The 21,436-nt window shown below is 60.2% G+C and overlaps 6 protein-coding genes across 6 annotated transcripts; 5 read left to right on the top strand and 1 right to left on the bottom strand.

The window, feature by feature from the left end:
• Positions 1-1,841: 1,841 nt before the first annotated feature.
• On the top strand, positions 1,842-3,239 carry BKCO1_3900085 (tubulin-tyrosine ligase; the record flags this gene model as incomplete). The annotated part of the gene is made up of 1 exon (XM_020275398.1): positions 1,842-3,239. The coding sequence occupies one exon, from the start codon at positions 1,842-1,844 to the stop codon at positions 3,237-3,239; it is 1,398 nt and encodes a 465-aa protein (XP_020128539.1).
• Positions 3,240-5,814: 2,575 nt separating this feature from the next.
• BKCO1_3900086 (amino acid permease) lies at positions 5,815-7,742 on the top strand (the record flags this gene model as incomplete). Its single annotated transcript, XM_020275399.1, has 4 exons — positions 5,815-6,066; positions 6,128-7,301; positions 7,366-7,477; positions 7,565-7,742. 4 exons carry the CDS (start codon positions 5,815-5,817, stop codon positions 7,740-7,742), a joined length of 1,716 nt encoding a protein of 571 aa, XP_020128538.1.
• A 3,263-nt stretch (positions 7,743-11,005) lies between these two features.
• Positions 11,006-11,825, bottom strand: BKCO1_3900087 (uncharacterized protein; the record flags this gene model as incomplete). Its single annotated transcript, XM_020275400.1, has 2 exons — positions 11,006-11,344; positions 11,412-11,825. The coding sequence occupies 2 exons, from the start codon at positions 11,823-11,825 to the stop codon at positions 11,006-11,008; spliced, it is 753 nt and encodes a 250-aa protein (XP_020128537.1).
• A 1,014-nt stretch (positions 11,826-12,839) lies between these two features.
• Positions 12,840-14,371, top strand: BKCO1_3900088 (uncharacterized protein; the record flags this gene model as incomplete). The annotated part of the gene is made up of 5 exons (XM_020275401.1): positions 12,840-13,059; positions 13,122-13,189; positions 13,249-13,622; positions 13,676-13,740; positions 13,806-14,371. The coding sequence occupies 5 exons, from the start codon at positions 12,840-12,842 to the stop codon at positions 14,369-14,371; spliced, it is 1,293 nt and encodes a 430-aa protein (XP_020128536.1).
• A 2,631-nt stretch (positions 14,372-17,002) lies between these two features.
• On the top strand, positions 17,003-18,535 carry BKCO1_3900089 (atp-dependent dna helicase; the record flags this gene model as incomplete). Its single annotated transcript, XM_020275402.1, has 1 exon — positions 17,003-18,535. One exon carries the CDS (start codon positions 17,003-17,005, stop codon positions 18,533-18,535), a length of 1,533 nt encoding a protein of 510 aa, XP_020128535.1.
• A 1,215-nt stretch (positions 18,536-19,750) lies between these two features.
• On the top strand, positions 19,751-21,226 carry BKCO1_3900090 (cytosine deaminase; the record flags this gene model as incomplete). Its single annotated transcript, XM_020275404.1, has 1 exon — positions 19,751-21,226. One exon carries the CDS (start codon positions 19,751-19,753, stop codon positions 21,224-21,226), a length of 1,476 nt encoding a protein of 491 aa, XP_020128585.1.
• Positions 21,227-21,436: the final 210 nt, after the last annotated feature.

The raw sequence follows: 21,436 nt of genomic DNA on the forward strand, positions 1-21,436 counted from the left end.
TCACTGGGACGTCATCCGTACTTGACGGCAGAAGAAGCCATCTGGCGGCAGAGCACGGCCGGGCTCGCTAGAGGTGCATCAAGGCATTGCTTGATCGGGCGATGGCTTGGCAGCACAGGACGAATTTCAGTCGCACCTGAATCTCTAGCGAGCTTGATTTGGACCATGGCCGAAGCCTTAGCAGTGCGGTAGGCAGTACACAGCAGGGCCAGGGAACAAGCAGTGTTTGTGTGGCGCAGTGGCGGCGTGGCGTTCGCGTGGGCCGGCCTGTGCGAATCCCCAGACTGCACGCCACGAGGCAGCCGAAGGATGTAACTGCCCGAGATACGCTCCGAGGGCGATTGAGCTCGCGATCCTTCCGCGCGAAAGAGACTGGCGGAAGTGGGTCCGTTGAGATTGGGACAGCAGCAGCAGGACCAAGGGGGGGCCAGTGCAAAGGAGGCTGTGGAGGCAGAAGGTCCAGCCACAGACATATGTCTGCTTTTGTTTTTTTTTTTCTTTTTTCTTTTCCTCACGGTAGCGGCGCAAGCTCCGGACGTTTGCGGGACTGATATCGGCCCTGCCGAGTACTAGCAGCACTACGTACTAGCTATGTACCCTCGGGCTGCCGGAGAGTTTTTTTCTTTTTTTAATCTAGCTGCTGCCGGCGAGCGGGGCTGCCGGAGAGTTTTTTTCTTTTTTTAATCTAGCTGCTGCCGGCGAGCGGGGCTGCCATGCTCGAGGCCAGACGGGGAGCACGTATGGCCGTGGAGAAGGCCGTACAGAAGCCAGCCAATGGGAAGGGCAGCCCGGGGGCGGCAGATGCCAAGCAGATGACCAGAAGAGGTGTCGCACATGCCGGGTCCTGTTTAATTCGCAAGTCATGCTGTGAAGCGTCCCAATGCCGCCCCGACCATCTGCCGCCGACTCGCTCGACACACACAGATAGGAAAGCGAGGCAGCTAGAGAATAATAGCGTGCGGAGATTGTGCATGAATCAGCCGGGCGTCGAAGGGAAATGCCTTCCAGACGGCCGCTTAGGCGACGGCCTAGTCGCAGCTGTTGGGACCAGATCCACGCCGGGCTGCAGATCCCTTTATGGCGGGGAGAGGGTCGACGACTCGACGTTATCTACCTACGTCTCTCCGTCACACCATCCCGGCCGAACGGGGCGGAGCCGCTGGCCAGGTGGCGGCGGCCTCTTGTCCCTCGTCGCGGCGAGCAGGCTTCTCATTTACTCGCCGCGGGCAGCCACGGACAAGGGGTTTGGCGGAGGTGCATGCAAAAGGGGCCAAGGCAGTGGAATCCTTTGCTGGCCGCGGTGCTCTAGAGAACTAGCGCAGCACAGCAGCACCCGCTGACATGGACGGCTTGCTCGTCAGGCGTCCGACGCTCGCGCGGGTCTGGCCCTTGCTTGCGATCCGCGCCGGCACCGCAGCGTCCACGTCGGAAGAGCCCAAGTCAAGCTCCGCGCCGTGGACGCGCACCCGCCGGGGCTGCCACGCGCTGCCGGTGTTTCATGCGACCTCTCCGTACGGGTCAACCCGCGCCCACTCGCCCACTGGCCCGCTCGCCCTGGTCGACTCGCGCTGCCGGGATCGCGCCCCGGCCTGTCCGCCACAGATGCGATCAGGGTCCAACCTCTGCACCGGACCACGACGCTCCCGTCCGTAGCACATGGAGGATCCCTGGGCGCTGCGAGCGCTGCCTCTGCCCGCCACGGCGGCGGTACATAAAGGAGCGCGGGCGGAGGCGCGGAGCAAGAGCTGGTACCTACTTACTTACTTCCTCTCCACCCTCCACCCACCTCGTCCTCGTCCTCGTCCTCGCCCTCGCCCTCGCCCTCCCTCCCCTCGGCCACAATGTCCGAAGTCATGACGGAAAGCATAAGCCGCATCTCGCTCGCGGGCGGGCGGCAGCAGGTCTACTGCCTCGTCAAGCACGAGGACCCGCAGCTGCAGCCGCTGGTGGTGGCGGCGTTCAAGGCGCGGCTGCCGGCGCACACGTACACCATCATCGGCTCCCTGGACGAGTATCCGGGCGGCCCGCTGCTGCAGATCGCGGCCAAGGACGCGCTCGACTTCGACAAGGCGTTCCACCAGCCGCGCATGCTGATCAACACGTACGTGACGCGCGACGCGCTGACGCGGAAGCACCTGCTGGGCCAGACGTACGCGGCGTGGACGGCCAAGCACCCGGGCTGCCTGCTGCAGACCAACGTCAAGACCATCGCCAACCTCGAGATCAACCCGGCCGAGTCCATCTACGACGTGCTGGACAACACGCCGCTGGGCCGCATCCTCGAGGCCAACGAGGACAAGCACGCCGCCGAGCGCGTGTGGTGGATGCTGCGCCCCGACCTCAGCGACGGCTCGCAGGACCTGCGCCTGTTCAGCACCGTCGACGAGCTGCAGGCCGCCTTTGACGACCTCGACGCCCAGTACGAGCAGGAGCAGCAGCACGCCCAGGAGAAGAAGCAAGCCGACGACGCCCAACAAGCCGCCGCGGACCACGACTCCAAGGCGCTGGCGCTGGCCGCCGCCGCCGGCGACGGCGCCGACGACAAGGACGACTGCGACGCCCAGGCCCGCCAGTCGGGCGGGTGGAGCTCGTGGTTCCACATCACCGTCACCACCGAGGAGCACACGGACGTCGTCGCGCCCAAGCGCCACGTCGTGGCCCAGCGCTACGTCTCGCGCCCCCTCACCTTCGACGGCTGCAAGTTCCAGGTCAGCGCGTACGTGCTGGCCGTCGGCGCGCTGCGCGTCTTCGTCTACCGCCCGCTGCTCGCCCTCTTCGCGGCCAAGCCCTTCAGCCCGCCGTGGGACAGCAGCGCCTCGGCCGACCTGGCCGCCCACTCGACCTACGACGGCAACGTGCGCCTGTTCTGGGACCTGCCCGACCGCCCCGCCGGCTGGAAGCAGTCCGTCTTCGCCCAGATCTGCGCCATCACCGGCGAGGTCTTCTCCGCCGCCTCCACCCGCGAGATCAGCGCCCACTTCCAGCCCCTGCCCCAGGCGTTCGAGCTGTTCGCCGTCAACTTCGCCGTCGACGCCGCCGGCAAGGCCATGCTGGCCGACATCCGCGCCTCGCCCGACATGCTGCACCAGACCGAGTGCGGCACCAAGCTGTCGGGCCTGGTCCAGGGCCTGTTCGAGGAGGTGGCCGACGTCGCCGTGCGACCCTTTTTCGACGGCGAGGCGGCGGCAGGGAGCGAGAGGCTGGTCAAGGTTGTCGATCTGGATACCAAGAAGATATGATTATTTTTTTTTGCCCCGGGGTGTGGCTGGCTACAAACAAAGGCGCAAAAGGAGATTTTTTTTTTTAGGATGTCGTACATGCAAATTTTTCCCCCCATCTTGTAAACTTAATGAACAAGGCAAGAGGGCCCAATGAAGGCTCTCTTTTTTCAAGACGCAAAAACAACCAAACAAGTGCTTCTACTGCTCATCAGTGCTCACCGACGGCCTCGTTGTTCCAGCACCCGGCACTTCGACCCACCCACTCTGACGGTCGGAATTAGCCCCGGGAGAGCGATGCATGGGTTTCCTTTTTCCGGCAAGGTTGCCGCCTGGTCCGTCGGAGATCGCGTCGGCATTGGCTGAAGCGTCCCCGCCCGCCGTGCAGGGGCGTCCCTGCACCCAATGCTCACCTACATGCAATAGGTAATACGACACTGGGCGCGGCACGGACCCGTGGCAAATCCCTTTTGTCTCAAGGGACGCTGTTGTCAGATCTGGCTGATTCGTGCCAGAGCTGTCAGCCACCTGCATACCAATAATGCTGCACGGAGTCCCGAAGAGAGACACGCGTCAGATTTTTCCCTTTCCGAGGCGGCTGGTCACCAGATCGATTTACCAATAATAATGTTTATCTTTTCTTCTGAAACTGCCTTCGCCCATGTAGAAGGCGTTAGCTTACCACCCAAGAAGCAATCACATTAAGCTTTTCCGCTCCGGAAGAGGAAAATCCCGGAAATCTGACAGTTCGGACAATAATAATGGCGCGTCGGCAGTGCCGTTGGTTTAGTACCTGGGTAGTGTCGACGACCAGTGCCCCACCACTACCACCACCACCTTTTGTTGTCGTCAGAAAACTCTTGCCGTTCGTCGACCACCCATCCACTCTACCTGCAGGTCCAACGTGCCGTCGTGCTCCATCGTGCCGTCGCGCTCCAACGTGCCGTCACGCTCCACTAGTGTGGCATGCTCGCTCGCGGCGGCCCCGGCGCGGAACGATGGCTGAGTGATTGGCAGCGGTCGAGCTGATGGCTCGGTTCGTCCGTTCCCAACACTCCTTCCCGCACCGCCTAAGTTGCAAAACATCGGCTCGGCTACTAACGAGCCTAAAGCTTGGGTCCCACAGAGGTTTGAAACCGCCAGCGCAGCTCTAATAATAATAATTCTGACGTCGAAACCACCACTGCTACCGTAGTTCGTTACCCGCATTATTCTCTGACCTAGCCGCTCGCTGCACAACAACGGAGCTTTCGCTCCATGTTCAACTTCTGGTTTGGTTAGGCTGTTGGCCGGTGTAATCATGGAAACACGGCCTAGTGCGGCACCGCTGCGACGTACTTGCATGTTGTTGGCCGGCTTTGAGCATGCGACGCGGTCGGCTTGAAAGCGCAGGTATCGCTACGTTGACGGTAGTCGGTATATGTCGCGGACGCGAGAACAGCACGATGCCGGCGGATGGTTCGGCTGCCGATGGCTGCTGAGCAACCGGGGCAAGATCGGTGAAAGTGATGCTGCAATGGTTCCGAATGGGGCTGTTGGCAGGACTGAAGTCATCAGATGTGACGATCTGCGCAGGGATAATTGCGGGGTGGTGGTTGTGGCTGGCTGAGGATCTGCATCAGCGTATAAGATTCCAATAGCTGGACGGAAATATCTATATGTGCTGGGACGAGTGTAAGACTGAGCGTTTTTTTTTTTTGTTGGTTGTCATCTCAGCACCCTCAACTATGAGGCGGTTCGGCCTTCGGGTTTACGTTGTTTTTTGATCACCAGCTGGCCTTGTTGTCTTCATCTTGGATGGTTGCTGGCCCATTCCGTAGGCTGTCCAGTAATTTCTTGAGAGGAGGGCCCGGCTCAGGGTGTGCCGCTAACCTGCAAGCCGGCTGCTGACAATCCTCGTCTTTGGGCATTGAATCCACGGATCAAGCATGATCGGTGGAACTGGACGGTCAAGTGGAATGAAGATGTTTCAGTCACCTACACGGTCTCTTCGTGTAGATGTTTACTTGCGAATTCCCTTTTTTTTTCCTTTTTTTTTTTGCTCACTTGAGGTCGAGTTTTGCGGCACTGGGATGGTGGTGGTGTTGTCATGGTTCCCCACACAATAATGGAGAAAAACGTCGGGCTAGGGCACGGTGACCAACCCGGCGGCGCCCCCGCAGCAAAACCACGACAGCGGCCGCACGAAAAGTCTCAGCAACAGCACTCATCCTTCATCCCGCTCCTGTACTGCCTGCATCGATGCCGTTCGCGTTCTCGCAGCGCCCGAGCCTCAGCCCGGCGTCACAAGCGGCCACGGCCAGATAAGACAAAGAGTCTTCGAAATGGCGCGACGACGCCTAGCGAGAGAAGGCGCGGCTTAAGGCGCGAAACCGGCAGCTTGGGCGATGGCCAGCTCCACCCACGACACCCACGACTCATCCAGACACGACGCCCACGGCCTCGACTCCGTTTCCGTCGCCCGTCTGACTCGCCCAACACGCCCGCCGCGTGGTGTTGCACCCGCCATCTCGGCAATCTGCGCAGCACGCCATCGCGCCCGGCACTTGTCCAAGGCCCCCGCCGCCTTTATCTCGTCAGAGCCGCCGCCGTAGCCATGAGCCGGGACGACGCTGCCCAACCTCTCCTGGCTCAGGGCTCCGCACCAGCAGCAGCAGCAGCATCAACCATGGCCGCCGCCGACCCGGCCGGCACCAAGACGTACGGCGCCGTCGACGTCGCGTCCGACGACCACGCCCCCCCGCGCGACGACCACCACGGCGACTTTCTCACCGAGAATGAGCGCCAGCACCTCTCGCGCGGCCTGCACCAGCGGCACATCAGTTTGATCGCCTTGGCTGGCGCCATCGTGCGTGCCCCCTTCCCCCTTCCTCGGCCCCCCGCGTCGCTGACACGCTTCATCTACCTAGGGCACCGGCCTGTTCCTGGGCTTGGGCGGCTCCATCCAAACAGGCGGGCCTCTCGGCGCCCTGCTTGGCTATGCCACGGTCGGTCTGATCGTCTGCGCCGTGCAGTTCGCCCTGGGCGAGGTCACGGCGCTGCTGCCCGTCACGGGCTCCTTCGTGCGCCATGCCGAGTTCCTCGTGGACCCTGCCCTGGGCTTCGCCATTGGCTACAACATCGTCTACGGCAACTGGCTGTCCATCCCCGCCGAGATCTCGGCCATCTGCGTGCTCTTCCAGTTCTGGACCGACCTCAACAGCGCCGTGTGGATCGTCATGATCATCGTGCTGACCTTCGTCGTCGGCATGTCGCTGATCCGCGTCTACGGCGAGGTCGAGTTCTTCTTCGCCGTGCTGAAGATCCTGCTCATCGTCTTCCTCATCATCCTGGGCCTGGTCATCAACCTCGGCGGCGTGCCCGGCGTCGACCGCCTCGGCTTCCACTACTGGAAGACGCCGGGCCCCTTTGTCGAGTACATCGGCACCGGCGCCTGGGGCAAGTTCCTGGGCTACTGGGCCGTCATGAGCAACGCCGTCTTCTCCTTCGCCGGCGTCGAGAGCGTCGCCATGGCCGCCGCCGAGACGCGCAACCCGCGCCGCGCCATCCCCAACGCCTGCAAGCGCGTCTTCGCCCGCGTCTCGCTCTTCTACATCCTGGCCGTGCTCATCGTCGGCATGCTGGTCGCCAGCGACGACGAACGCCTGTCGGACGAGTCAGGCACCGCCGCCCAGAGCCCCTTCGTCATCGCCGCCAGCGCCGCCGGCGTCAAGGCCATCCCGTCCGTCGTCAACGCCGTCGTCATCACCTCGGCCTGGTCGTCGTCCAACCAGGCCCTGCTCGCCGGCACCCGCGTGCTGTACAGCTTGGCCCTGAAGCGCCAGGCCCCCGCCGTCTTCTTGCGCACCACGTCTTGGGGCGTGCCGTACGTCTGCGTCATGCTGCAGACCGCCTTCATGTTCCTCGCCTTCATGAGCCTGTCCAACGGCGCCCTGACCGTCTTCTACTGGTTCCTTGACCTCACCGCGTGCGGCGTGCTGATCAGCTGGATCACCATCCTGATCAACCACCAGCGTCTGATCCTGGCCATGAAGAAGCAGGGCCTGCCGCTGTCGTCTCTGCCGTGGCATAACACTTGGACAAGTAAGTTTGGGAAAGAGGAGATGGGAGAAAGAGATAACAAACCGCTGACCACTTCACTCAATAGCCCTCTCCACCCCCGTCGCGCTCGTCTTCTGCGTCGTCATCCTCTTCACCGCCGGCTTCCCCGTCTTCACCCGTGGCAACTGGTCTCCGAGCTCCTTTGTGTCGTCGTATCTGTAAGTCTTTTTTTTTTTTTGTTTTGGGCGTCGTGCCCTGTCCCCCGCTCTCCGACTCCTGGTCGCATCTGACGCTTCTCATCGTAGCGATATCCCCCTGGTGCTTACCGCATACCTCCTTTGGAAGGTCATCAAGAAGACGAAAATCGTGCCTTTGTCCGAGATCCCACTAAGGGAAGCGCTGGCGGATGTGGATCGCTTCCCGGAGATGCCGGAGCCGGAACGAAAGGGGTGGAATAAGGCCTTGAATATATTGTGGGATTGAGGTAGGAGAAGGGTTGGAAGTGTTGGAAGAGTTGGCATTTGAGGGGGAGAGAGAAAGAAAAAAGAAAAAGAAAGTAGAGATGAGTAATGACATAGAAATACTAAAAATGCATCAAGATTCCCCTGACAGAAACGAGACTCCTTCCATACGCCCGGATATATATCTCAAAGTGATGCGCCCTCATCATCAATCAATCGCTACGAGTGTCGAGCATCATTCATCGGACGCTCCTCCTCTTCTCCCACAGCACCCAACTCTGTGCAGGCCCAGTCAAACCTAAGCCAAAAAAAAATTAAAAGCTCTCGTTCCGCTTACCCACGGCGAAATGTGCGAGCAGCAATTCTTCCCGGCACAACAGCGGCGGCAGCTTGTTCACCCAACCTCATGCATGCGGGGGGAAAGGAAAAAAAAAGAAAAAAAAAAGGAGGAAATAGAGAACGACTTTGGTCAGAAGACGTAGTCATACACAGGAAAATCGTAGTCTGCGCGCGCGCGTGGCGACCGCGACGGGTGGGATGGACCCGCAAGACACCCTTGTATGTTGTATGCATGTATATGTGTGCATATGTGTGTATGCATGCACGCGCGCGCGCGCGTATGAATCCATCCACGAGTTGTGCTCAAATGATTTGGCCCGAGACGGGGTTGAGTTGAGATGGACCGTGTCGTGGAGGGTTGGGGGAAGAAAATAGACGGCGGCGGCACAGGCGGCACAGGCGGGCGGCGGAGGTATGTACGTACTCGGAGGCTGGTTTTGCTTTTTTTTTGTCTTCTGCAAGGGGTGTTTCCTGGAGGCCCACGAAGTACGGATTAGGATGGAGGAAGGATGGGCGGTGGTGGCAAACTTTGCTTTTTCTTTTTTACCCGGTGTGCTAATTCCTTGCTTTTCCTCCCTTGCTTTATTTTTTCTCTACGAGTGAACCCGTTACCCACTCGTGTCCGGACAGATGACTGCGCCTTTCTCACACTACAGGGGGGTCCCACGTCCGACTGCAGGAGCAAAGTTGCTTTTTCCCATAGAAAACCGCGACACTGGTCTGTCATAGCATCAAAACGAGCATAATCCTCCGATCCTAAACTCCCATGTCCCGAGAGGAATTTCTGACGCCCTTGTTACTATTCTACGGCTCGCGATCCACTGCAAGGAGGATTATGCAGTTCAGAAAAATCCCAGTCTCCAATTACCAAGGGGTACCACGTCCCATGGTTAGGCATGGACCCGAAGTCCAGGTACTTGGGCCGGATCCAACACGGGAACACAGTTCCCGGAAACTGCAACCCAGATTTTCGGTACGAGATCTGTGTCTACCCAGTAAGATGGCGGATACCCCAATGATAATATTGATCAAGATCTTGGAGTACTCGGCACATCGGCAGGGACTTCAGTGGCGCCATGCAGACAGCGCGGGGGCCGGAGCTGTAGCTCGACGCGTCAGCCAGTCGACCTCGACGTTACAACACTCTATTAGCAAGCGCGTCGACGATGCAGCCAATCTAGCTCGTTTAGCAGATTCCCCTTCAGCCAGTGACGCAGAAGCGACATCAAATCTCGGTGGCAAGATTCGCGTGGAATGGCGGCATCATTATTCTGGAAAAGCGGAAGAGCTTTGGCGCACCGCTTTCTTCGTAGCGCTCATCTCCACAAGCCATGATCCTTCGGTGGTTGCGTGGTAGTGGCTTGCAGGCAGGAAGGGTTGTTGTTCCTGCAGGCACCGTCGGTGGTGCACGGCCCAACCCTGTTCTATGCCATGGCTTGGTCATGGCTGACTACTACTGGCCCACTCTCCGGATCCTACGAACGCCAGCGCGAAGGATTTCGAGGCTGCTGCTGCTGCTTGCGAATGGCAATTGATCTGCAGGGAGGGTTGACCTCGGTTGCACCACACTGGAAGCACTCGCGGCTCGGATTCACGCGTACGAGGTCGAATATAGTACGATGCTAGCTTCCGAACTCCCGGCCCGGGCAGCTGAATGGCGCAGAGATGAAGCCGTCCCCGTCCAAAGTACGCTCATGCACTTCTGCAAGGGGACTTTGGAGTCTCCAGATGGCAGCCATCATCATCATTTACATCCCCGAGCATGAACGACGAAGAGAAGCAACGGCCAAGCCAAGCCCCGCCCATAGCGTCGCCGGTGGCAAGCCTGACGGTGGCGGCGGCGGCCATCACTTTTACCGCCGCCACGACGTTTTTGACAACCGCAGCGGGTCCCATCCATCCCTCACTCATCGGACCGGGCGCTCGAACGGGCGTGGGGCCGTCGTGGACTATTGATAGGTCTCCATCGCCCGGGGATGCGGGTAGAAAGTGGGAACCCTCTGCACACACACACAGGTACCGTGATACTCACCATGTAAATACCTACCCGAGGTGTGGAGTCGCTTTTTTTTTTCTGTTGATCGGTGCGATGATGGTAGTAGTGCACAGTAGTATGCGATCGAGTTGCTTGTTCCCATTGGCCACTCGCCCGGGATCAGACCCTATAGGACGGCTGGCCTGCAGCATCTACCAAGGTAATCTAGACCGCAGCGCGGGAGCATGGTCAAACTGTCGATCACACCACGACATGCCAGAAAATCAAATACCTACCTACCATACGACTCCGTGTTTCGAGCCCGAGCAAGCGAAACAACGCCGAGGATCTAATCGACGATGACCCATTGTGGACTTGGCCTTTTACCTGCAGCATGGCGCCCGCAGGAGCTGATGCGGATCCGCAGATTGCCCTGCAGGTGGATCGATCCTCCCTCTCGATTATCGCAAGCCGCGGTCCCCCTCCCCTTTCCTCCTCCCCCGGTCACCGTCACTCGTCGCCAACAAAAAGAGAGGCGGTCTGTACGTAGTAGACAGCGGCAACTGGGGCTGACAAAGCCATTGAATTTCCCTCTCGGCTTCTGGGCAATGCGCAGCGCTCGCTAGCCGGTGATCAGACCAAGCGAACAGGGTCCAGCAGCCGGGCATTAGTCATGAGACGAGAAGCAAGCAAGCATTGGCCAAGGCTGCCCAGGGAAGGGGGTTGCGGAGAGTTGCGGTGTTTCACCAGAAGCGAGGGCCGGCGCGTGGTGCGGCGCGAAGGACGGACCGGCGCGATCACTTCACTAGGTAGGTAGTCACTGCGAGAGCAACCGGCCTGTCAACGCGCGGAGAGGGCAATCATTTCCGTATCCATTCATCGACGAGAACCGCTATTGGTAGTTGGTATCATCAAGCGCTGCAGTCGTGTGGCTGTGGTAGCAAAACACAAGATCCAGATCCCCCCCGTCTTCACCGCCTTTCCTGACCGGCCTTGGCCGCGAACTCGAGCCCGTCGACCACCTCCTTGGGCTGGCTGAGGAAGGGCGAGTGCGAGCCGACCGACGTGTACGTGACGGCCTTGTCGCCCAGCGCCTTGGCCATGGCCTGCTGGATGGGCAGCGGCAGCGCCTGGTCCGTCTCGCAGAAGAAGTACATGCACGGGACCTCGTGCCACGGCTCGTACGTGACCTCGTCGGTGAAGATGCGGGCCGAGTTGTGCTGCAGCCTGCCCACGGCCTTCTTCTGGCCCTCGGCCTCGACGTCGTGGTAGAAGACCTGTTCCGGCGTGTCGGCGCGGCAGTAGTCGCCCTGCATGGAACAATTAGTCAGCGTCTGGATGTTTACCTATTGCTGCCCGTCTGGACACATCACTCACGTCGAACTTCATCCACGGCAGGAACTGGCCGCCCAGCATGGCCTTGATGGTGGCGCCCTTGGGAGCGACGAAGGCGGTCAGGTAGACGAACATGATGACGCCGCCCTTCTTGCCCGCCTTCTGGCGCTGGTGGAAGCCGAGGCCCTCGATTGCGTTCTGGCCGACGAGGCCGCCGTACGAGTGCACGACCAGCACAATCTCCTTTGCCTCATCTGCCAGGCGCTGGAGCGTGGCGCGGACCGCGGCCGCGTCCTCAGCAAGGCCCTTGGTGGGAGGCTCGGCGCCGACTGACGGGTAGGCCACGCCCTCGGTGGCCCAGCCGCGCTGGTGAAGCTGCTCGCGCACAATGTCGAAGCAGTCGGGCGTGTGCCAGGCGCCGGGGGCGAAGACGAGGGTCGGCTTGGCGGTGGACATGGCGAGAGCGGGGTGCTGGTACTGCGGTTGCCGGGGGGTTTTTTTTTTGCGGGGCGAGAGAGTGAGGAGAGATAGACAGCTGGGCCAGGAGTCCAGGACAGGCGCCGCCGCGCTCTGTTATATGGGCGGCATGGTGGACGAGGGGTAGACCGCCATCCGCAGTCTCAGGACCGCATCCGACGCGCGGGGGGTGAGGTCGTCCGACGCCGTCCAGAACGGTGTCGCGGCGAGTCAGGGGCGGGCGGAGGCGTTGTCTCCATGGCTGCTCCTGCGCAAAGGGTAGAGCTTGGCGGAGGGGGCAGCTGCGTTGGGGACTAAAGGCAGGTGCACTTTGGGCAATTCGGACGGTTTGGGCAATTTGGGGGCCGAGTCCCACGTGGCCAGATATTATTATTATTACCGCCACGCGGGCGCCAGGTGCGCCTGCATCCTCGTCGCTTCCGGCGTAGCGGCGTAGCCGGCAGGGGCCCCAGCCTGCCGCCACCCTCGACGCTGCTCTCGACAGCTCGCAGCCTCGCAGCACTACCACAGCACCTCGCCCGCCCGGGCCCAACAACACCACTCGCCCGCCAACCGCGGGTCGCAGCCGCTTGACAGGCGGCCCACCGCCGCCCACCGCCGCTCATTGCTTCTTGCGGGCGAGTAGCGCCGGTCGCCGCTCGAGCCGACTCCCCCGGCGCCCGGTCCCACGGCTCTTCTCCGCTGCCACCGGTGCATCAAACGCCTCGCCGCCTCGCAGCACGCCCTTTGCGCCACGGCCGTTGTTCCGACGTGCAAGACATGGCAGCCCACCCCTGCTACAGATCGACCACGGTGCCTGACGATAACATGGTGCAGGTGAAGATCCTGCCGCTACATGGGCCCTTCTGCTCGTCGGGCAGGGCCATGACCCCACGGCTACCGTTCCCGGACTGGCCTTCTCCCATGCTTCCCCGACCCTTCCGTGCGTCAGCCAGCACTACTTGATCCCAGGGCCGCCCACCCAGCCTGCCCTCGAACACCCAACATGCTGTCATGCCGGCCGTGATACTCCTGCCCCGCCTCGCCCGGGATGTCCCCGACAAGGGCCCCGGTCTGGAGGCCACCACCACCGCTCTCCTCGTGCTCGCCACCTTTTTCGTCTTCCTGCGCTTCGCCGCCCGCTTCAAGCGCGGCCTCACCTACGGCCCCGATGACTGGCTCATGGTCGTTGCTCTGCTCTTCTGCTTCGGTGCCGGAGGCATCAACTATGGCAGTGCGTCTCCCTCTCTGCTCTGTTCTGCACGCCCCCGCCGCCCGACACTGACCGTGCCGCAGTGATATACTGGGGCCTGGGCAAACACGCCACCGACTTGGACCCGAACAACATCGTCATGGTCCTGAAGGTGAGCAGCACCCGACTGCCGGCTCACTCGCTCCCGACGGCTGACCCCTCTTGCCGCAGCTCCTCGTCGCCTTCGAGTGCGTCTACTGCACCGGCGTCGGCCTCGTCAAGCTCTCGCTGCTGTTCATGTACGCGCGCATCTTCCCGCTCAAAGGCTTCCGCATCGGCGCATACCTGCTGGGCTTCGTCACCGTCGGCTGGGTCGTCGCCATCAACTGCGTCAGCATCTTCCAGTGCCACCCCATCAAGAAGGCCTGGTACCCGCTGATGGACGGCTCGTGCATCAACCTCAAAGCCTCCTTCATCGGCAACGCAGTGCCCAACATCCTCACCGACGTCGCCATCCTCATCATGCCCGTCGCCCAGGTCTGGAAGCTGCAGGTCACCAGCGCCCAGCGCGCCTCGCTGGTCTTCATGTTCCTGCTCGGTGGATTGTCAGTCATCCCACCATTTCATCTACCGCTCCTTTCTCCTGACATACATGCAGCGTGCTCTTCGCCAGCATCTACCGCTTCACGACCATTATGCAGTTCCAAACGACAGACACAACCTGTAAGCAGCCAGGAAAAGCAGAAAAAGAAAGAACAAACGGACAGCGCGGCTGACACAAGGAAAAGGGACCCTCGCCACCGCCTGCACCTGGTGTGTCGTCGAAGTAGCCTCGGGGATCATCAGTGCCTGCCTACCCACCCTGCGCCCGCTGATGCGTATGGTCTCGTCCCAGTTCGGCGGCAGCAGCCGTGGGCGGTCGGGCATGGGCAACACTGCGTCAGGCAACCCGTCGCGCAACACGGAGCTCATCACCATCGGTGGCACGGGCGCCAAGCGCAGCCAGACGGGCGAGCGGCACTTCAAACGGCTGGAGGACTCTTCGGTGACGGCCGTGACGGGCCCGGACAGCGACGACGGCAGCTTGCAAGGGGGCAAGACACACCACCAACACCGGTACGGCAACGAGACAACGGTGAGCCGGAGCTCGCATTCGAACCACAAGCAGTATAGCGACGACGGTGAGATGGTGCACGGCGACGGCTCGAGTGACCAGTTGCCCTTGACCAGCATCGTTGTCACCAAGGACGTGAGGTGGACGGAACGTAACAACTCGGCCGCGTCCGAATGGCCGGGCCCAAGCGGCGAAGGCGGCCGACATCACCAAGGTCATTATCCGGGACAGCATCGGTAAAGGTTCGAGGCGAGGCAAGAAAACCAGTGGGCGGTGTTGTCAGGCGTTTTTCACGGCGGCAAGGTTGGGAAATACAGGTACAGGAAAGAGCAAACAGGAGAAAAAGCCCTTTTCAGAGAACATGTATTCAAAGATATCCCATTCAGTTCGTCTCACTTTTTGATCGAGGCAGGTAATGTAATCAGGACGCAAGAAAAGAGAGAGAAAACTAAACTTCATTCGCTGTTAAAGTACGGTTTTCACTGCCAGCGTGACTTGGATGCGCTTGGGTGGTGAGTATGCAGGTAGTGTTTTCTGAAGGCGAAGCTGACTATGAAGGGTCGAAAGAGCAGTGGTTTCTCGTTACGATCCCATCAACAAGGCGATTGGAATCATCCTTCGACCCATTCATTGGCGATATGACATTTGTCTCACGTCACACCACGGCCGACGGGATCTCCTAACTACCTTCTTTCGTCAAAGGTTGATCACTCATCAGAAAAAAGAAAGCAAAACACCCCCACTCTCACTCACCCCCACAGGAGAGCAGCTCAAGCCAAGCGCCCCTCCGTTTCGACACGAGGTATGTAGGTACGTGCCTACCACAGGAACGGGTCGTAGAATCGGCAAATCATGGCGATCCCTTCCGCATTCGCAGGTCTGATTTGCAGCAGCGGAACAACAACAACCGCAGCACCAGCGGCAGCATAAGCATTTTCTGACGACGACGAATTCGATCAACTCCTCAAACATATACATTTCTCATACCGGACCAAAGCGACTGCAGACCCGGCCGGCGAGGAAGACTCAAGCTCACGGGCCGCGGCCGGTTCCGACGTGGCGTTGGCCGAGCGTCCCTTATTGCCGGACTATCCGCGAGACGGGGGCAAGGCGTGGCGTCGCATGAAGAACAGAACAAAACCAGGGTCCCACGTCGTTGTCACGTTGCCGTCCCTCCGTCGCGGTGACCCAGGGCCAAAAAAAAAAAGAAATGTCCGATTTGTCCGCCCCAATATGCCGGTTGTGCCCTGTATGTATGCAGGGGTTTGAGACCGCGCCAATGGTCAGAAGCTGGGGTCTGAAGCACATCCCCTCTTTCTTCCCACTTCCGACCCTGATCCCTCTCCTATCCAACGTCAAGCAAACGGTCGATGGTGGCGGTCACGCACGAAACCTCATCGTTTGGCGGGGAGATGCAATGCGAGTTTGCTCTCGTCGTCTCTCTCTCTCTCTCTCTCACTCGCCTCCGGATGACTGAAGGGCATCTTTTCCGCCGGCCTCGACTGATTCGAGGTGCTTGCTGGAGGCCTCATTTGAAAACCGAGTCAGCGTGCTTCGCCGACCCCCGAGCATGGAGCGGGCCAAAGCTTTGTGTACGAAAGCGAGAGGCGAGCGGCGGACGACGGAGTCGGCCCGCACCACGAAACTACCGTTCTGCGGCTCCGGGCGAGGAGAGAGGAGAAGGGAGTGAGAAAAAAAGACATGGATAAAAGAGGACAGAGGATCTTAGCGTCGGGAAACTAAAGCAGGCTTGCGCGGCTCACCGTTAGGCTAATAATGGTGCTCAGGCTGCTCAGGCAGGCTAGCAGCTTCCACCTCCGCCCTATGTATGAGTCGCCGAACAAACAAGGAACAGGAACAGAGCCCGACCCGACTGACCGACCACATTCGCGCTTCACGTGATTCCCATCCTTTCTCTAGCTGGCAGTTTTTGTAATCGATGGCCACCACGGTCGGCTGAGAATCAGTCGCCCAACGGGCCTCCGAGGGAAGTCGAAGCGTGCCAGGTACTGCCCCATTCAGCATCGCGGCTCTTGAATTCGAGCAAAAACCGGAGGCGAGCTAGGCCCCGATAGCTTGCCCTCCTATTTCTGTGAGACGCATCGTGGAAATGATCACCACCGCTACAATCGTGGCAGAGAACGGTCGAGATCAAAGCGCCGCCACATCACACCACGGAACGAGCCGCCACGACTCAAGAACGAGCAGATCAGCACTCACCATACGCGGCTGAAGACAGCGGCAGCCCGTTTATGCATTTGCCGGGCGGCACAGACAATGATAGCCCTGCGTACTAGTATGAGGCCATGTGGGTTGAGGCAATTGGATCTGCGTCGAAAGGTAGATCGAGCGCCTCTCTACCTAATTGTTGTAGGTAACGTCGCTGCCATCGTCGTTGACGTCGTGGGCAGGGCGGGCCTTGAGACGGGCGTCGTCGGCCCTACGGATGTCGATGACGCGCCTGTCCACGGCTACCTTCTTCGACGGTGCTCTCCTCGACGGCCCAGTCCTAGGCGCGCTTGCGTCCGAAGCCGTCGCCCTGCGTCTCGGCCTTGAGCAGCTTGGGCGAGGCGATGGCGTGCTTGCGGTGCAGCGCGGCGAGGCGAGGGGGTCGGTCCGGGCGCGCGAAGCTTGCAGGGCTCATCGCTGCGGGCGGCAGCGGAGGGTGAGGGGCTTACGCTTCTCGGTGGACGTGGCGGGGACGATGGTGCAGGGAGTGGTGGTGGTGATGATGGTTGCGGCGGGCGGGCGTGTTCTTTGGCGAAGAGAGCCGCAGCCGCACCCGGCAAGCGCCGTCGAGAGGGCAAGTGGGCGAGTGGGCAGCCCCGGATCGTGGAGCAACACCAGAGACGGCCCGATGCCGCCAACGCCATGATCTCATCTACCGTCGCTGCGAAGCCGCTGCGTTCATCGCTACGCCCGCGCTTTGCCTGCCCGAGCCCATTGCCCCCTCAGCGCCGCCAATCGACCGTCGCCGCCGCCTCCAGCCCCGACCCCCGCCCTCCTGCCCTCCACGCCTTCCCCCTCGACAGCCTCCGGAGGGACATTGGCCGCGAGTCAAAGCTCCACCGTCTTCGCGATGCCTTCCTGCCACCGGGAGTCCCGCATCTGGCGCCCACCCAGCAAACTCCGGCGGGAAACCCACTCCCACGCATCTACTCCAAGCTCCCGGACGACTACCGCAACGGCATCGAGGCCCAGCTCGAGCGGTGCAACTACCGCGCCGACTACCTGATTCTCGTATCCGCCGTCCTCGCCCAGCGCAACGTCGACAAGGCCTTCAACAAACACGACGCCGTCCGCCTCATCTGCGCCCGCCTCTTCCACCTGCTGATCGACAGCCCGCCCAGCCATGCCGACCCGAACATGCTCATACTGGCCCACGCCATTCGCTTCAAGCTGGAAGACGCCCACATACAACTGCCAGACGTGCTGCTCGGCTTGGGCCTGCTCTGTGCCGCCAGCTGCCACAGCTTCTCCGCTCTGAGGCTCTACCTGCACAAGTTCCGCGCCCTGGACTACCCCATTCCGCCGCGTCTGTTCGGCCGCGTTGTCGACAGCCTGGTCAATCCCGCCCATCCTGCCGTACGGACACACACCCCTTGGCTCAGGCCGTGGTCCGACGACCATGCCTTGGCCGTCATGCTGGGCTTCACCGACGCCCCACCCACCCCCGCTTACGACCTCAGCCACTTCCTCCCCCGGAACCAGTGGCATTGCATGAGCCGCTGGCTGCGCGCGCTTGCTCGCCTCAAGGCCCACGACCAGCTGCGCACCGAATGGGCCATGTGGCTCCAAGACCCGCGCCGCAACACCCCCAAGGAGTGCACCTGCCTGGGAGAGGCCGATGGCCCGTCGGCCGCCATGCTCAACCGCGAGCGAAAGCCCATGTGGCGGCTGAGGGACGCCGGCCTGTGGAACACGGCGACGCGCGGCGACCTCGCCCTGCTCGAGGCCTTCCGCAAAAGCGGCTGCGTCGAAGAGGCCTGGTCCGTCCTCGCCGCTTCCGACGTCCCCTTCGAGGTGCTCAGCCGCGAGACCCGGTCCGCTCTGTCGGCGCGGCCCGAGTTCGCCCCGCCCAGGCTGTGGACGGATGAGATGCGGGCGGCGCTTCTCCAGAGGTACGCGGATGACCTGGCTGAGATTGAAGCCGTGTTCGAGGTCGAGTGGGTTTGGGACGAGGAGTCCGGCACCGGCCACCACCGCCTCGCCAGCGGTGGTTCTTGGTTTGCCGAGATGGAAGATTTCACGGAGGATTTGGTGCTTGGCTCTCCGGAGGATGATTGCCATGATGCATCTCCCTCGGCTCTGCAGATCAGGCGGGTGAAAAGCAACCGAGGGCGAGATCATCGACCGGGTCGTCCGCAGTCGGGCGACGGGAAAGGATCCGCTCTTCTATCTTGACGGTCGGTACGCTCGATTCCATTCGAGTAGGGAATACATAGACTCCGTGTCACTACTGTGGCTGGCGATTGTCCTCCCGTCCCATCAAAGGCCTCGGTTGCCGTCCTCCTTCGTGTGTCTCCTGTCATCTCCCCTGTTTTCTTGCTCGTACTCGATCAAATACATAAGCCAGAGGAGGAAACAGGCCGGTGATGCTGGTCTCGAAGAAAAATCTCTTTGTGAATGCTGGAGCATATGTCTGATATACACATGGCGTCTACGGGGCTAAGCGGTATTACTGCCCCTCAGCAATCAAAGCCAACCACATGTAGACATGTCTTGGCAGTGCGACTCTACAGCACCGGCCCCACATTGTGAAATGAAAATCCGGACATAGTTTCAACCCCGACTACGCCATGGAAACGACCGAGGTGTACACCCTTTGTGCAAGATCTATGATGACCCAGGAACGAGGCTTTTCCGTCCTATCCGGCACTCGAGTGGCACCGAAGGCCCTTGCACTCCCGTCTTGGGTCCCAGCCTGGACACAGCCGAGAAGAACCGCCTACCTCCATGGTTTCGAATGGCCATCTCCCGAGCCGTTTGCCCACCAAATCAACAAGGATGCTCCATTCGGTAACGATGTCACAAGCGCTGGAAGCCTTGGCTCAGGCCGGAGCCTCAGCCTTCCAGGAGCGGAAATCGACATTGTCGAAGCTGTGGTCACGCCAAAGGCTTGGTTGAAACTTCTTCGGACGACCACAAAACCCTCCGAACAAGATTAATGGGTGTTTCGCTTCAACGAGAGTGGATGTCGAAGCTCTCGACGTCATCAACAACGTGACACTTCTATCGTAACGTTACTAAAGCGGGGTTGTCCTGATGCAATGCAACCCACTCGATAATTCACTGACATGTCATTGGACCGTGAATTCTCCAGAGCACAGATGTATGTCAGCGATTCTTTCCTCTCCCAAGTTCTCGACAGCGGTAGTCCGACAAAAATGGCAGTGAAGCAAAAATCGGGACCAAGAGATGGGCCTCTTTCCGTCGAACGTGGGGGCTTGGATAGCTTACTGAGGATGACTGACCAGGGTTGGTTGGATGATCTTCAGTGGTGTGCGCTCAATAATCGCCGCTCCCCTGCAGGTGAGCGGGGCTTGCATATGTACTCTCCCCACATCATCTCCAGCGTAAATAACGGCCTACCCGTCATTCGCCGCTCGCTCCCACGGAATGCCTCAACCAAATGAACACAACATGACGAACTCATACCGACTTGATCCAGCGGACATCGAACTATCGAACCGGAAACCCGAAGACCCCGAAAAGATATTGTTCAAAAATGTCATCATTATCGATTCCACAGGCCGCGACCCCTACCTCGGCCATGTGCTGATTGAGGGAGAGCGAATCAGCAAGGTCGGGGACCTCGAACCTTCGGTGGAAGGGGAGAGTATGCTTGTCATCGATGGGAAAGGCAAGAAGACGCTCATGTCCGGGCTATGCGATTCTCACACCCATCTGAGCTACCCCAACGCCGCAACTTTGGACCAATTGACGGGATTGCAGCCCGAGGAACACGTTCTCCACACGGCGCACTCTGCCAAGACATACCTTGACTGCGGATACACAATGTGCTTTGGAGCGGCATCGGCACGGCCGCGGCTTGACCTTTCAGTGAAAGGGGCCATCAAGACCGGCATGATTCCAGGACCGCGCACACTGGCCAACGGGCAAGAGATCGCGAAGCCGTCAGGTGCACTCGTCCCAGGAATAACGCGTTACGCAGATGGCGTCGACGAGATGCGCAAGGCTGTCAGTGAGCTTGTTGCGCTTGGCGTGGACAACGTCAAGCTCAGCATGTCCGGCGACGACATCACTCCGGACCTGCCGAGCGAGGAGACGTACTTCACGCTTGAGGAGACCAGAGCCGCGGTCGAGGTTGCGCACGCTCACGGCAAACGCGTTTGCACCCACGCCCGCAGTGCAGCTTCGGTCAAGATGTGCTGTGAGGCTGGCGTCGACGTCATATACCACGCAGACTTCGTCGATGCAGAGGGGCTGGACATGCTCGAGGCTCAGAAGGACCGCGTTTTCGTTGCCCCCGCCATGAACCTTCCTCTGCTAACTTGCACTGGCGAAGCTGCGGCTTTTGGGTTCTCGGCGGAGCTGGCCGAGAAAAAGGGCCTGTTGCATCAAATCAACGCTTGCTGCAAGGGCATGACGGAGATGCGGAAACGTGGGATCCGCGTTCTTCCGGGCGGCGACTTTGGATTCGCGTGGGCGCCGCATGGGACCTACTCACGCGACCTCGCCAACTTCGTCAACCTCTTCGGGTACACGCCGATGGAGGCCATTATCTCTGCAACAGCTTGGGGCGGGGAGATCATGGGACATGCAGCAGAATTGGGCAAGCTCCGTCCTGGCTACTATGCAGATGTCATTCTCGTCGACGGAAACCCGGTGGAAGACATTTCCATCCTCCAGGATACCAACAGGATCCATGCCATTGTCATAAACGGGCACATTCACAAGCACATCGACCCGCCCGCCGAACGCAAGTACGCATCAATGCCCGTTGTAACGAGGTCGGCCAGTGGTGGATACAAGGTGTCGCGGGCTGGCACTGAACCGGGCTCCTCCGAAGCCATGAATGGACTGATGGATAAGATGAGCCTCGGTACAGGGGCGGTGGTTGAAGTTGCTTAAGCATGTCGCTCAACTCTCTTTCTCCATCATTCCTCTCTTTTCTCCGCCGAGGATAAGCCTTAGTCCGGTCTTCCACTCATTCCAGTCAAAACAGAATGGCATCGATTGAAACAACGAGTTGAAAGTCTTGGTGAACGTTTGCCTAAGCCTTCTTTCATGTGAATTTCATCAAGCTTTTAGGACTGGGATATCCCCTGATCACGAACATGT

This window comes from Diplodia corticola (assembly GCF_001883845.1).
Source record: "Diplodia corticola strain CBS 112549 chromosome Unknown scaffold39, whole genome shotgun sequence".
Lineage (NCBI taxonomy): Eukaryota > Fungi > Ascomycota > Dothideomycetes > Botryosphaeriales > Botryosphaeriaceae > Diplodia > Diplodia corticola.